General features: G+C 45.4%; 1 protein-coding gene across 2 annotated transcripts in view; it reads left to right on the top strand.

Moving 5' to 3' along the window:
- LOC111145926 (N-acetyllactosaminide alpha-1,3-galactosyltransferase) overlaps nucleotides 1–7785 on the top strand; it is a 52440-nt gene extending 44655 nt beyond the window's left edge. For both annotated transcript variants that reach the window (XM_022501242.1, XM_022501243.1), the window contains 2 exons: nucleotides 2775–2912; nucleotides 6859–7785. In XM_022501242.1, coding sequence (XP_022356950.1) covers nucleotides 2775–2912; nucleotides 6859–7552 — 832 coding nt within the window. In that variant the 3' untranslated portion in view covers nucleotides 7553–7785. The remainder of the gene's footprint in view (nucleotides 1–2774; nucleotides 2913–6858) is intronic.
- The last annotated feature ends 8071 nt before the right edge of the window (nucleotides 7786–15856 follow it).

Here is a 15856-nt window from a genome sequence, read left to right as displayed (position 1 = left end):
TCTTACCCCTCCTTCCTTTATTTGTAAAATATGAGGGAGGGTGGCACCCACTTTATAAGGTGGGGGTGAGGATTAAATGAGAGATTGAAAGTCAAATACTTGGTCCCCGTGCACATAAGTATTAAATAAGTGCACTTGCTACCTGCCAAGTAGCCATCTTTTTAAAAAAAAGATAAAAAAAAAAAGATTTTATTTACTTACTTACTTACTTAGGGAGAGTGCGAGAGCTAGTGGGGCGAGGGAGAGAGAGAATCTCAAGCAGACTCCCTGTTGAGTGAGCCCAAGGCAGAGCTTGATCTCAACCCTGAGATCATGACCTTAGCCGAAATGAAAAGCTGGATGCTTAACTGACCAAGCTACCCACGCTCCCGTTTTTCCTCTTTTTTTTTTTTTTTTTTTTAAATAATATGACCTGCTTACAACATGTCCAGCTCGTAAACAGTTGCAAGACTTGGCTAGTGGGCTGGGTTGGAACTACTGAAAGATACTTGATGGGCTAAAACTAAGGACCGCAAAGAATGAGGCAGTGACACAGGGCGGAGTTCAAGTTCAGAAACGTTGGTTATAGATGTGTAAGCCGTGTGTGTGTGTGTGTGTGTGTGTGTGTGTGTGGTGTTTTGTGGTTTGAAATCCTGTCATTCAACAAAGGGGGGGTTTTATGTGACTAAAAGCACCACATAAACTTCTAAAAACATAACAAAACAAAAGCTCATTATTTCTCATTCTGCACTGATAAAAATGCCAGGGTAGCTAAGGTGAGTGGAAATGATGACAGATGTGGGTTGTAACCCAGCCTCACCAGCAGAGCTGGTACGTGTCTAAGCAGCAATACAGGGCTGCAGCTCAGGGCATGGAGTCAAACCATCTGGGTTCAAAAACCGGCTTTGCCTCTTACTAAGCTCTGTGACATTGGGCAAACTATTTAACCTCTCTGTGCTGCTCACAGATAAGATGGAAATCAAAATAGTACCTCTGAAGGGAGATGCCCTGAGCACAGTGCCTGGTCTCACGGGATGTGCTCATGTTAGTTTCCATCAGTGGCAGCCAAGTTAGCAAGTCTTTCTGAGCCTCGGTTTTCTTACCTGTACAAGAGACATAATATGTGGCAGGACTGTTGCCAGGACTAAATGAGAAAGTGTAGTGAAGGTGCCTGGCACAGGTTGGTGCTTTCATGATTGAAGGAAACCAAGAGCGGCTCTTCTCAGAGCAGCCAGCCCACGCAGGGTGTGAGGGCAGACCCCAGACTCCAGACAAGATAGGGGGGCAGGAGAGCAGCCTCAGAGTGCCCCAACCCCCATCTCTGGGGGCGATTCAGCTGTGCAGGGCGAGAGGGAGGCCTGAATCAGGGCACAGGCTGGAGCCGGAGGGACTCTCTGTCATCTCAAGAAGTAGAGTGAAGAGCTTGGTGACTGATGGACAGAAGATGAGAATCTGCTGAGGCACTTTTCCACTCTGGGGCTGGGGCTGGGGTGGGGCTGGGACTGGAGCTGGGACTGGGTGAGTTTGGAGCTGGGCTGAGGGCTGGGGCTAGGGCTGGGGCTGGGATGAGGTTGTGGTTGACCCAGCTTTGCCCAGCCTCACTCTGGAAATGCCAGCTTAGGTGGTGGGATTCGGGCAGTTTTGTGAAAACCCACCCTCCTCCGATGTGTGGGACTAGGGGAAGTTCTCGCTGGCTCCATCTATTTGCTGTCACGTCCCCAACAGCCTCCCCAGGGCCACATGCACACAGCTGGCCGGGCCCCAGTGGGGACCACTAGGACTTTGCCCTCATCACTGGCCTTTCCCCCTCAGTGGATGAAGTACAAGCAGGTGGTTAATGGGGACAGGCCCATTCGTGCTGGGGTTTGAATCTGATGACTGTTTCAGTCTCTGCTTCCCAGCAGGGGAAATGCAGCCACTTCCTGAGCAGTTGGGGGTCAGAGCTGAGTCTGTATCACCCCCTCCTGCTGGGCCCCAACTGCTACACAGCCCTTCCACATCTACCCTCCACAGTTGGTCAGTTTGCTGTCGCTCTTGTGTTGCTTCCTGTGTTTGTGTTGGCTTTGCCAAGTCCCTTTTGAGCATTCTAAGTGCAGAAAACATGCTTCCCCTTTGCCCTTTGTGCTCCTAGCAAAGAGGCAATGTGGTCTGAGGGGAGGGTCTGTGCCAGAGCCCCATGTTCCAGCCTTGGCCATGGGGGGGTAGGCTCTGTTAAGTCCTTGCTTTTCTGGGTGACTTTGTCTCTTTGTTCATAAAACAAACAATAATGCCAGAACCCCCTTAAATGGGGGCCCTTTTTGGCCTATAACCAAGGTTTTACCCGGAAATCCATTTCTGGCAAAAGGCAGATTAAAATAGCTTTCTCTCATTTGGTTCCAAGGTCACTCTCTCATCCTCCCAAGTCAAGGATTAGGGCCTCCTGATGGCACCCATGGGGAAAGAACCCAGAGATGCCACTGGCAGTTTAGGAAGGGCTGGGAGATAGGGGAAGGGATCCAGAGGAAGAAGAGAACTAGGAAAGCCGCAAAAGGGGACAGAGTGATGGAGATGTACAGGTAAGATCCCCATCAGGGACCTAAAGGCAGCCCTCAAAGGCACCTGGCTAGAGCCTCCTGCTCCTCATGCAAAAGATGCTGCCCCTGCAAAGGTCACACCAGTCCGCTGACTGCCTGGGGTGAAGTCAGGATTCAGGGGCAGTCTCAGCAGATCATAGCTGACCCCAGTGTCCCCTGAGACAGTCTCTGCCCCACCTTAGGAAAGCTGTCCTGACTCATGGCCCTATATTTTGTCACCAGGAAACGTCCAGAGGTGGTGACAGTGACCGGATGGAAGGCGCCGGTCGTGTGGGAAGGCACTTACAACAGCACCATCCTAGAGAATTATTATGCCAAACAGAAAATTACCGTGGGTTTGACAGTTTTTGCTGTTGGAAGGTAAGTGTCCCTAATAAGATCAACCTCCACTTTTTCTGGTTTCGTTGTCAGAGTGTTTGTAAGGGGCCCCCTGGGCTCACGGAGTTGTTCCTGCCTTGTCTGAATTCTTAGATAGGAAAATATTATAATGGGATGGTTTCCATCCCTCCTCTGCTGAGGCTCCCCCGCCCCCTAGAGGGCTGAGAACAAAACAATAGTGAGTTGACTCCTTCCCACCTCAAAGTGAGGGTCTTGGGTTGTAGGTTAAAGTGTCCGTTCCACCCATGGAGCCTAGGGTCTGTAGCACACCCACACATATCAAGGCTTTCTCTGGAAATTCCAAAAATGGCAGCTGTTGGCCCAAATGTGCATCATCCATCCTCGTAACACTCTCAGACCCAGGAACAAGGACAGAAGGACCTACAGTCCAGACTGATCCAAGCATGGCGATTCTCCATGTCTTCCACGGTGCCTCAGGTCTTCCTTGGCCCCCAGAGAGGTTGGGTAGGTTCCTGTTTGGGCTTTCATTTCCTTGTTTAGAATGCCTCTTCCAAAACTACAGTCATTCTTACTTGAAATTAGTAGCCATAATATTAGTTTTAAAATGTTACATTTTAAATTTTAAATTTTAAATTTACATTTTAAAATGTTACATTTTAAAACTAATATTATGGCTCTTTTGGAAAGTCTTTGGGTTTTGAGGAGTCGACTCACCATTTTGCTCTTTTGGAAAGACTTTGGGTTTTTTTTCCCCCCAAAACAAAAGCAAAAGTTCAATTTTCCTAGTCCCCACCCCCACCATGGGTCTCTCCTTCTGTTCCTTTCCTGAAAACCACATGGAAAGTTGATCCCTTGGCCTCTACAAAGAGTGTTTTGAAGGCCCAGATTGATTTGAGCCTCAGATCTACCTGCCGTAGGGCCTAAAGGAGAGCTCTGTGAAGATCTGATGGTTCTCCTGAGACGCCCCCTACCCAGAACCCAGAAGCCATCGCTGTAGCCATACTAATCAAGAATGGTGACCTGGTTAGTCACCTGGGTGGCATCTCTAATAGACAAGGTTGACTCTGGAGTTTTGACATTTTCCTCAGAAGAATTTGTAGCGTTCTGAGTCAGGAGCCTAAACTCAGCTCACCTAATCCCATGGCACTGGGATTATGTTAGGGATTGCTTTGCTCTTGGTGTTCCCCCAAAGAACAGAATACTGTCTATGGCTCCAAAACAGCTTTACCGCCCAGCTGCAACTCTGCAGAACCAAACTATAAATCACATATCCTGGGGAAAGCCCTATGCTCTCCGCTCTGAAGCTGCGAGGACTGTTTGTGTGCTCAGCAGCAATAAATCCTTGTAAGAGTGGATTTGGACTTTTAAGAGGTGTGATGTTTGGTTTGTTTTCAAATAACAATGCAGGGAGCCAACAGCAGTGTTTTAATCCCTAAACAATGTTAAACCTCCAGCAGCTCCCTCCCTCATCCTAGGATTGTCTCCCAAGCTTCAGAGCACAATAGATTTTTCTTAAAGTTCCAGAGTGCCCAAGAATTTCCCGGCAACCAGCCACAGAGCCATGCTGAACTCCCTGTTTATACTGCTCAGATACCTTCTTTCCATTTAAATCACTAGGACTGTAAACTCTTGGGCTTCTGGTGGCCAGCTTTAAAAGCACACTTTGTTTTGGTAGTAAAGAAAGGAAATCCAGGCAGTTACCAAAAAGCACAATGAGGTAACAGTTATTATGGCCCATAAAACTTCTTGATTGGCTGCAGCTATGATCAGCAAATTAAATTCAGTCCACAGTCACTGAGCAAAGCATGAGTCTGGGATCTGCATGAGTTGTGTAAAGCCATGTGACTCCTACTTCTTCCTCCTCTCTGTGATCTTCCTGGCTTCACAAGATTGTACAGCTTGGGTTACAGAAGACACCAATATGACGTATTTGGAATGAAGACATACATAGCTAAAATATCTCCACCCACCCATTAGTGTGGCCCAGATCCAAAACACATTGTCAGTACCACATACCAAATGCTGGTGAGGATGTGGAGCAACGAGCACTCACCTTCATTACTGGTAGGAATGCAAAATGGTACAGCCATTTTGGAAGACCATTTGGCAGATTCTTACAAGGGTAAACATAATCTTACCATATAATTCAGCAACTGCACTCCTTGTTACTTAGCCAAAAGAGTTGAAGACATATGTCTACACAAGAAAACTCCCCATAGATGTTTACACCAGCTTTATTGATAATTGCTAAACTTGGAAACAACCAAGACATCCTTCAGTAGGTGAATGGATAAATAAACTGTAATATCTAGAATATTATCAGTGCTAAATAGAAATGTGCTATCAGGCCATGCATACTTGGAGGAACCTTAAATGCATGTTAACTTAGTGAAAGAAACCTATCTAAAAAGATTGCATACTGTATGATTCCAACTATATGACATTCTATGGAGACAGTGAAAAGATCAGTGATCGCCAGGGGTGGGGTAGGGTTGGGGGAGAGGTGCTGATGAACAGGCAGAACACAGGAATTTTAGGGCATTGAAAATACTCTGTATAATACCATACATAGTGATAGATACATGTCACTATACAGTTGTCCAAATCCATAGAATGTTCAATACCAAGAGTGAATCTTAATGTAAACTATGGGGTGATTATGATAGGTCAGTGAAGATTAACGGATTGCAAGGCATGTGTCACCCCAATGCTGGATACTGGTAGTGGGGGGGGGCTGTGGGAAGGGAAGGGGAGCAGTGGGTACATGGGAACTCTGTGCTTTCAGTTCAGTTTTGCCGTGAACGTAAACATGGTGTGAAAAATAAAATCTGTTTTGAAAAACAAGGAAAAAAATAGTTAAACTAAGGTTAAATCAGGTTGTTTGCTCTGGTGTTAGGAGGAGTCTTACAGTGGTGGTATCTGAACGGTGTATTGGTGTTTGGGGTGATCAGTGGGAGGCTCCCAGGGTGAATATGTAATATAGAAGGATATCTATGCCCTGTAACCCATTCTCTGGGTCCCAGAAGAGGATATGAGAATAGTGATGGTTAGGCATAATATGTCCCCAAAGAACCTAAGGGTCATTTCACTCTTGTATCCGGTAGGACAATAGCAACATTGGGTATAGTTTGAGGGAGAACTAGCGCCCCCTGATGTTGGTCAGAGGGTACAAGCTTCCAGTTACAAGATGAATAAATTCTGGGGATCTAATGTATATCATGGTGATTATAGTTAATAATACTGTTATTATGCACTTGAAAGTTGTTAAGAGAGTAGATCTCAGATGTTCTCATCACAAAAAAGAAATAGTAGTTATGTGACATGATGGGGGTATCCGCTAATGCTGTAGTGGTAATCATTTTGTAATATACAAGTGTATCAAACCAATACTTTGTATACCTTAATGTTATTCAATGTTACATGTCAACTACCTCAGTGAAGCTGGGAAAAAAATATCAAATAGTACCCACTTTGCCTGCCCAGTCTGAACCAAGAGATAAATAAGACTAAGGGCCAATCTAAGCAAGATAGATGACATGAAATCATGTTCATTGCAGTTAAGGTGGGTACTGGAGAATGTGGCTTCTGTCTGCAGACCCTAGGCTTCCTGATATTAAATCACTGAATTAGAAAGATCAGGTATCCAGGCTTCCAGGTGCAGGGTAGGGCCTGTTCCAGTACTCCCACTTCAAGGCCCCAAGCAGTTGAGAACACAGGCCGAGAGTGGTGAGTACAGGTCAGTCTTCCAACATCAGCAGGTAAGTCACTCCTCCTCCCCAAAGTGGAGCGAATGAATGGTGGAAAGCAGCCAGGAATGTTGCCCTATCAGATGTGGAAAACACACGTCTGGGATGGGGAAGATTATTCCTCCCCTACACTGCCAAACACAGACAAGATCATTGTAAGAGCATGGAGTCTCCTGTGCAGATCCCAGCAATTACATTTGTCCCGTCCTTCTTTGTTTCAGATACATTGAGCATTACTTGGAGGAGTTCTTAGTATCTGCCAATAGGTACTTCATGGTTGGCCACAAAGTCATATTTTACATCATGGTGGACGATGTCTCCAGGATGCCCTTGATAGAGCTGGGTCCTCTGCGTTCCTTCAAAGTGTTTGAGATCAAGCCTGAGAAGAGGTGGCAGGACATCAGCATGATGCGTATGAAAACCATTGGGGAGCACATTGTGGCCCACATCCAACATGAAGTGGACTTCCTCTTCTGCATGGACGTGGACCAGGTCTTCCAAGATAGCTTTGGAGTGGAGACGCTGGGCCACTCGGTGGCTCAGCTGCAGGCCTGGTGGTACAAGGCAGATCCCGACGAGTTTACCTACGAGAGGCGGAGGGAGTCTGCAGCCTACATTCCATTTGGCCAAGGGGATTTTTATTACCATGCAGCCATTTTTGGAGGCACACCCATTCAGGTCCTAAACATCACCCAGGAGTGCTTCAAGGGAATCCTCCAGGACAAGAAAAATGATATAGAAGCCGAGTGGCATGATGAAAGCCACCTGAACAAGTATTTCCTTCTCAACAAACCCACTAAAATCTTATCCCCAGAATACTGCTGGGATTATCACATAGGCCTGCCTTCGGATATTAAGACTGTCAAGATATCTTGGCAGACAAAAGAGTATAATTTGGTTAGAAATAATATCTGACTTTAAACTGTGCTGATAGGCTTCTGAATTTGAGAGAGTATGATTCTGGCAACTTTCTCAGGAGAGTAACACTTAACTTTTAAACAATACTAACAAAACACCAACACCACAAATACTTACTTGTAACTTTGAACTTCGCAGTATGGGAGAATGAACCTATGGTAATCAGGTGTAAATTCCCAGTGATTTCTTATTTATTCTGGGTTTGGGGGAAATACAAAAAAAAAAAAAAAGAATTTTTTTTTTTTTTTTTTTGGACACAGGCAAAGAAAAAGCCAGAAACCTTCTGCACATGCCAGATAACATACTGGAGGAAAAGGTGCTAAGGAAGTGTTTAGCCACAAGATACAATTGTGAGGGGTCAGCTCCTCGACTTCAGTGTCCTTGCTGAGTTGCTCAGCAGCAGAACTCTGAGGAAGGACACAGTCAGTCCCCCTTGGCAATCCTCGGATGGTTTCAGGAGCAGACTGCTTCAGGCCATTGGCTGTCCATGTTCTTTTCCCATGAGGACAATGTCATTTGGCTTCTGTACAGATTGGTGGAGAATTCCCAGTGGATAGCATGGTGGTGAAGGTTTGGAGTCCCAGGATATGTGAATGAGCCAATGGGGGCTCAGCATGGAGTGGAAACAGACTCATAGTGAGTTTGCCATGAAGTGGCAGAGGGTGGGAAAAGAGGCTGGTCACTGTGGGCCACCTCTGAGGGGCGCAGGGCATGGGGCTGGTGCTTAAACACAGCACGGATCCAGGCGCTGTGTGGGAGGCTGTGTGGGAGGCCGTGCGGGCCATCTCTGGCTGCCTCAGACCTACAGCAACCAGGGCGGTGGTCTTGCATGGAGATGCTTCTCTTTTGGCCCAAGTCACATTCAGTCTGCTGGACTCTGCTGCTTGAGTCCTCAGTTCTGTGGCCAGAGCTTTGAAGTGGATGGTGACAGAGTAGGCAAAGGCCCACAGTAGACTAAAGAGCCTGGCAAAGAGTTCAACTTCCCAAACCTGGGCTGCATGACAGCCAGTCATCAATGTGCCTGGCCTCTGCCTGCTCGAACCCTCAAGGCCCCCCAGCCCATCATGCCCCAGAGTGGAGGGCTGACATCCAGGAGTAGACCGGATTGGAAAAACCCTCCCATCAAGCAACCTCTTGTTTTCCCCTGCCCCATCTGCACTAAAGCAGTGTAACAACCAGAATAACAACAGCGAATAAAATCTGCTTCATATCAGAAGCAGAGGGGATGGCAGTGGGAGACCCCATCCTCATGACTGAACAGCTTAACATGCAGTTCCCTTCTCTAAGAGAAGCTCTGAAATCCTACATATTATTTAAAGTTAAGTGATTCAGTGTCAAGGAAGTTGGGAGGCAACATCTACATAGGCAGGAATATTTATAGTTGGCATGTGTTCCAGTTTGGGTCAGTTTGTTTCCATTTTTAAGTAATGGATTTGAAGAACCACTGCCCTGGCTCCATGGTGGGCACAGTGGGCTTATGTGATCCAAATAAAACCCACATCTTTTTTTTCCTACCATTTCACTGTGCCTCCTACTCTTCAGTCCTTGCCAAAAAATCTCACAACCCGGCAAAACCAAACCAAATCAACAAAGTCCTAAAGAAGCGGACTTCGTGAAAGAAAATGAAGGCCACACATCAGGGTGCTGCCTCTCCAGGATTCAAGTTTTCCGGGATCCCTTCTGGAGTAAGGACAGTTGAGCATTTATGTCCTACACCAAAGAAATGCCCTATCTTAAAAGATTAGGGGAAAGGACTGATGTTTATTTACCTTTGAGGGAATCTTGATTTCCTTTTGTTTGTTTAAATTTAAATCCCAAGTGAGTAAACACAAGATCTCATGAATAGTTCTTCTTAAACATTAAAAAAATAAAATAAAATTCCTGATTCACAGTTGAATAAATTATTTTCTCAGTAGATTCTGGTCTGGTCATGGATTGTGCACTTCTCCCAAAGACATTCAGAATCGTCCATGATACAAATTTTACATTCTTAGACTCCAAAAAGTCCCGAGGTCTTTCTAAAAACACGTACACTATTAAGAAGATAGGATATGGTTGAGAGTCCCAAACTTTCAAAACAAAAATGCTTATGGAGAGCTTTTCCAAAGTGGGGCATTGAAGTAATTAACTCCCCGTGGAGGAACCAGAAAGAAAAGGCTCGCCCCTGAAGCCTAGGGTGGGACGGGGCAGAGGAAGAAAACAATGTCATAATACATCTGGGGGTTATTAGTCTTGACCTCTGGGGAATATATATAGCCAAGGGGCTCTGGGAAAAGGCTAGATTTCCAGCAAAGTCAGGGCTGGTGGATTTGTAATAAATAGAAAGATGAAAAGTGACAAGACTGAGGGAGTGAGGTGCACTACATTTACAACAGGGCTTCATTCCATCATTAGAATTATTTTCATTTTATAGATGAGCAAAGTGATATTCAGAAAGGTTAGCCACCTGGCTAGGAAACAACTGAGTGGCAGCTCAGACCAAAGAAGCCGACAAGGACAGATGCGTCAACACCATACATCTGAAGGACCATGTTTCATATCAAGGAAAAGGCAACTTTATAGAAGGATCTCATAAAGGGGTATTTTTGCCATAAGAGTTAATATTTTAAAAACTAGATATGTCTCCAAGCCTGTTGTACTATTTCCCACTTTTTGTACTAAACCTGCCCTAAATGCATTAGTTAAAATGGATCATGTAAAAAAAAAAAAAAAAAAAAGACTATGGTCATTTTTATTCTTTCTGCATGCATGCAGGGCCAATTCAAGTCCTGTGGGCACACACTAGCTGTTGTGCCAAGGCAGGTGCCACGGAGGGTACGATTGGGCAGGGCAGGTGGAAGGGACAGCCGCACCTCCACCTTCCACTCCACCTCTGATCTGCAGGTCACATGGAGCTGGAAGGGGACACATTTCTTTAAGCCCCGAAGGGCCTTACTTCTCTTGTCCTTCTTGGAATGACACATCGTTGATGTCTCCCAGCCAAAGTCACCTTGTGATTTACCAATAAGGGAATCATAGTTACGGCAATACTTAAAAGTATTAAATGCACTATTTGTTAAATGTGCCTTATGTAAGTGAATAACAGGCACAATAGCATAGTAACAGGGGTTACTATGACGTAAAGGTCATAGAAAGCATGATTGCATCATATATAATGCATAATTTTTAAGGCGAGAAAACAGGGTTTAGTGAGGATCCATTGGCCAAAGCCTCAGATCTATAAGGGTGCCGACTAGAATTTAGACCCAGGACGATCTGACTGTACATCCTTTGCTCTTTTCACAGCTCCTGTCTGCTTCCCTCACTCTCTTTCACACATGTGCAAGTGTGCATAGATGCGCAAACACACACATCGTAGCCATCTTGTTTTTGAAATTTGAGGACACCAGAGGAATCACTACCAAAAGCTCTCAATTCCTTTATTAGGAATTAGGAACTTAGTAGACCAAAAACTCTCAGAATGCAGGTCTAAAGCCATCATCTAGTGCCATGTTGGAGAAGTGGACAAATGAAACATGAGCAATACGGGGCCCAGGGAAGCACGGAGGAAGGGGGGAGAAGCTGCCTCGGAGGGGCTGACTCTGAGCTTTGAAAGAAGCAGGTGACTGAGGAGTGGAGCTGGAAGGAGATTTCAGAGGGAGGAGCAGATGTAAAGCACAGAGGGCTGCCTTCCCAGAGACCCACACAAATGGTGCTGGGGCCTTGGTACTGGCTGAAATGAGCCGGCAGAGCCTGCGTGGAAAACAGTAAAGACCATGTGAGCACTGTGGCTGGTTGAGGACTCCACATCTGCCTGGCATTTGTGGCTCTCCTTCTCCCCTCCCAGCAATACCGGGGTGCTTTGGTGGAGTCAACATGATTTCCATGGGAACTGGTGGCATGGTTGGAGCAAGGGATCCAGACTAAGCAAATCAACACTTTCCATTCCCTTGGTGGCAACAATTGATTTGGGGATGGGCAGGTGACCTAAACTAGTCCAGTCAAAGTGAATCTCAGGTCCTTTCAGGAAATGAGGAAGCATATAGTATTAGGAGCTTGACCACGGGAAGGTCAGCCCTAGGATGGAACTGACAATAGGAGGAGCAGGGAGGCTGAAGGAAACACGGTCCTTGATGGCAAGCCTGAGTCGCTGTCCCCAGCCTTACCTGAAGCCTGCACTGCCTGTGGGCTTTTCAAATGTGTGTGTGTTCCATTATTAAGTCAGTTGGACTTAAAACTGAAAAATACCCCGTTGAACCCTTCTAGATGTGTTAGCTCCTGAAGGGCAGGTCCATAGTCCTAGCCCCCAACTACATCTCAGAGGTGCTGCTTAACTCATACCTACTTAATGAATGAAGGAAGGAATCATCATATCAACTCCCATCATGCTTAATAAGAAGTGGTTGTTTTTCATTTAAATTTTTAAAATTTTGTTGTGGACTCTATGTCCTACCACAAAGTGGATGCTTTCATATCTGGCACCTGGAACATCTCCCCCTGTGTGTAGTACATAACATGAGGACTTAGGAATTGCAATCTGGGCTTCAGGCTCGAACCGGGGGCCGTAACCTACTGCGTTGCACAGGACAGCCCCCGCAATAATGATTTGGCTCAAAATGTCAGTAGTGACGAGGTTGAGAAATGGTGGTGTAACGTTCCTTTGAACTTCATTAAGGAAGAAACACTAGGGAGTCAACATGCATAATACCCAATGGCCTGTCCCCTAGGAACAGTCCCTGATGTGTGTCAAGAGCTTTAAACTCGCCTCTTACTCCTGTAACATTCACAGCTAAGACAGAAGTATTTCCCTATACTGGACACCAGACGGCAGGGGTTTCCAAAGATTGCACGTCTCCGAAGCAAGTGCAGTGCTTAAACACATTCCTCTCTGGGTCTGCTAAAGATTACACATTTGTAGAAATAGATGTGAATAAACGAAAATAGCTATAAATATCTAAAGAATGTGTCTATAAAAGTTCAGTCAAAGTTAGAACATACTTTTAGTGAACTGACCGTAACTGTTCAGAATAAGATGTGGTTATGCCAGCTAGGTATTTTAGTTACAAATATTTTTATTGCTGGGGTGCCAGGGTGGCTCAGTTGGTTGGGTGTCTGATTTAGGCTCAGTCATGATCTTAGGGTCTTGGGGTCAAGCCCTGCATCAGGCTCTGTGCTCATCAGGGAGTCTGCTGTCCCTCTCCCTCTGCAACCCTCCCTACCATGCACATGCATGCCTTTCTCTCAAATAAATAAAATCTTTAAAAAAAATATTTTGATTGCAAGGAACAGGCATCCTCCTTGAGCTGTCTAAATCTGAAAGGGAGATTTTTGGGGGTCTCTTTTTTGGGAGGGAAAGTTCAACTAAATAAAAGGGAGAGTTGATAACCAGACAGTAGTATACTGAAGCTGGTTTATTCCCAGCTCCCTGTGCAGTGAGTGACTTTACTGTGATAGTTTGATATGCGCCATACTGAGAATACTGACACCATGGGAATCAGTACACGCTGGAAATCAGGGCTTTTTCCCCCTTCCTTTCTTTTCCATTTTTCTTTTTTAGGACTTGGTGCATAAAAATTTTCCAGGCCATGAGCAAGAGCCAGGGAAGTTCTATCTAAAGGCTTCAACCGCTAAAAATTGTGAACTTTCCCCAGGGGTCTGTCAATATGGCTCAGCCCCAACTATTTCCAGGCTCAGGGTTTCTTCCTTCAAAACTTTTACATTCCTGGAAAAGAAAATGCAAACAGCACAGCATCCACTCCTGCTCCCAGCCGCTGTGCTATGGGGCAGGCTTAACCGGAGGGTTGATTGCACCGCGGGGCAGTTCTCAGAGAAGGACATATCGTGAGCTGGGTAGATGCCTCTCACAGTGTCTACCGTACTCCACTTATAACTGTCTAGTCATCAATCACTTCTTCCCATGTATCTAAAATATTCCCTGCTACCATGATCCAAAAACATGCTACACTACTCTAGCACAGCCCCCTCTCCTAAGAGCAGACCACAGAATCCACAGATAACATCAGAAGGCCAAGCTTCTCAGAGTCTACTGTCTCCTTTGGTTCCTTAGAGAACACATCTGACTATTCAGCAATCTGTACAGTAAATGGTAAGCTTAGTTCACACCCGAAACACACTAGAGTCAGTGGTGAGACACAAGGAAAGAAGAGGGAAAAATTATAGTAACCCCTGTTTAAAAGAAGGAAACAGGGGCACCTGGGTGGTTCAGTGGGTTAAAGCCTCTGCCTTCGGCCCGGGTCGTGATCCCAGGGGCCTGGGATCAAGCCCCACATCGGGCTCTCTGCTCGGCGTGGAGCCTGCTTCCTCCTCTCTTTCTGCCTGCTTCTCTGCCTGCTTGTGATCTCTGTCTATCAGATAAATGGATAAAATCTTTAAAAAAAATAAGAAGGAAACAATGGTTATCTGCTCAAGAGGCATTTCCTTGAGTCTGCTGTAAGTATCCCATCAGGGCTAGGTGCAGTCTATCCATCATTTCATTCTACTGTGGATTCTCTGAACTATGTAAGATAGGATTGGTCATGTGTCAGGGCAACAGGCCTGCAAGCTGAGCCAGCTGGAGAGCTTTCTCTGTCCAGGATCCCACTGAAGCTTTTATATTATCAGGTAAATGGGATCAACGTGTATGGGGCACTGCCTCCAAAATCCAAAGTAGCCCATAGGACTTATACCTCTCTCTTAGTTGTAGGGGGTATACAGCCCTGGTTCTCAAACTTGGCTGCACCCTAGAACTACCTGGAGAGCTAATACTGATGCCTGGTTCTGACCCCACAGATTCTGATTGAACTGGATGGGCATTAGGACTTCTAAAATCTTCCCAGGTAGAGAGGGTTCCAGGAACACTGTGGAATTGGAAGCACCAGGCACCTGTCTCCCTGCCTAGACAATGATTGCACTTGCAGAATCTAACTATTTTGGAACTCCAGAGTCTATCAGAGGCGAGCAACTTTCAAGGGAGGGCTTGGATGGTACCTTAAGGTTAACTTTGGTCAATTTCAGCTCTTAGCATGGAAGCAGCCACCCATTCTCCACTCCAGCCATGTGGTGGGCAGTTGTGCACATGTTCCTGGCATCTTGGGGGACCCAGAAAGGGCAAAAGGGACCCTGTCCTCCGCATATCAGGGATCTGTGCTCCAATCACTAACATAGCTTAAGATCACAGAGATGAGTCAGAGGCAGGTGGATGTAGATGTTGCTCTTCCCAAGGTGTTGCAAGACCCGCCCCCTTCAGCTGAAGAGACCGCCCAGGGATGTAAAGGACCAGCACTCTTTTTCTCTCTTTTCATTTTTCTCTTTTCCTATTTTGGGAGCCAGAGTGGAAGATTCCATAATGACTACATAAACGGGAAAATTAGTAAGTGATCATGCATGCCCAGGGATAGGCTCAGAAAAGACCTCAGAAGGCCTTAAATTTATACCTTATCCTGATTCTTGGCACAGAGACAGCTTATGACAATCAAAAAAGCAAAAACGATAAATGAAAACAACAACAAAAAACAGTTAACCCTGGAGAAAAAAGATAATTGACTTCCAGAGTTATCACAGTATTAGATTTAAGTGTCCAGTTTTCTACAACAACAGCAACAAAAACTCACAAGGCATACAACGAAACAGAAAAGTATGGCTCATGCAAAGGAAAAATAAATAAACAGAAAACTGTTCCTGAAAAAGTCCTGATGGCAGATGTACTAGACAAAGGCAACTGTCAACAGTGCTCAAAGAACCAAAAGAAGACATGGGTAAAGTCAAGAAAATGACGTACGAACAAAGTGGAAATAACAATCAAAGAGAAAAACCAAAAGAGAAACCAAAAAGAGATTCTGGAGCTGCAAGCTACAATAACTGAAATGAAAAATTCATTAGAGGGAGTCAAAGGCAGATTTGAGCAGGTGAAAGGAAGAGTCAGCGACCTGGAAGATATATGACAATAAATATGGAGTTTGAGGAACAGAAAGTAAAAAGACTAAAGAAAAGTGAACAGAGCCTAACAGACGTGGGGCACCATCAAGCAGAGCACATACACATTGGGGGCATCACAGAAGGGGAAGAGAAGGAGAATATATGAAGAAATAATGCTGAAGACATCCCAAGCTTGACGAGAGAGATGAATGTAAACATCCAAGAAGTTCAACCAGCTCCAGGTAAGAGGAACTGAAGATGCGCACTGAGACACATTGTTATCAAACTTTTGAAAAATAAAGATAAAGACAAAAAGAATCTTGAGGACAGCAAGAGAGAAATGACTCATCACATATGAGGGATCTTCCATAAGATACTGGCAGATTTCTTGTCAGAAACTTTGGAAGT

The sequence above is a fragment of the Enhydra lutris genome, unplaced genomic scaffold (genome assembly GCF_002288905.1).
Source record: "Enhydra lutris kenyoni isolate GAN:26980312 unplaced genomic scaffold, ASM228890v2 scaffoldscaffold13, whole genome shotgun sequence".
NCBI classification, from domain to species: domain Eukaryota; kingdom Metazoa; phylum Chordata; class Mammalia; order Carnivora; family Mustelidae; genus Enhydra; species Enhydra lutris.
The sequence above is the reverse complement of the archived record's forward strand: the minus strand, read 5'-3'. Positions and strand labels throughout refer to the sequence as shown.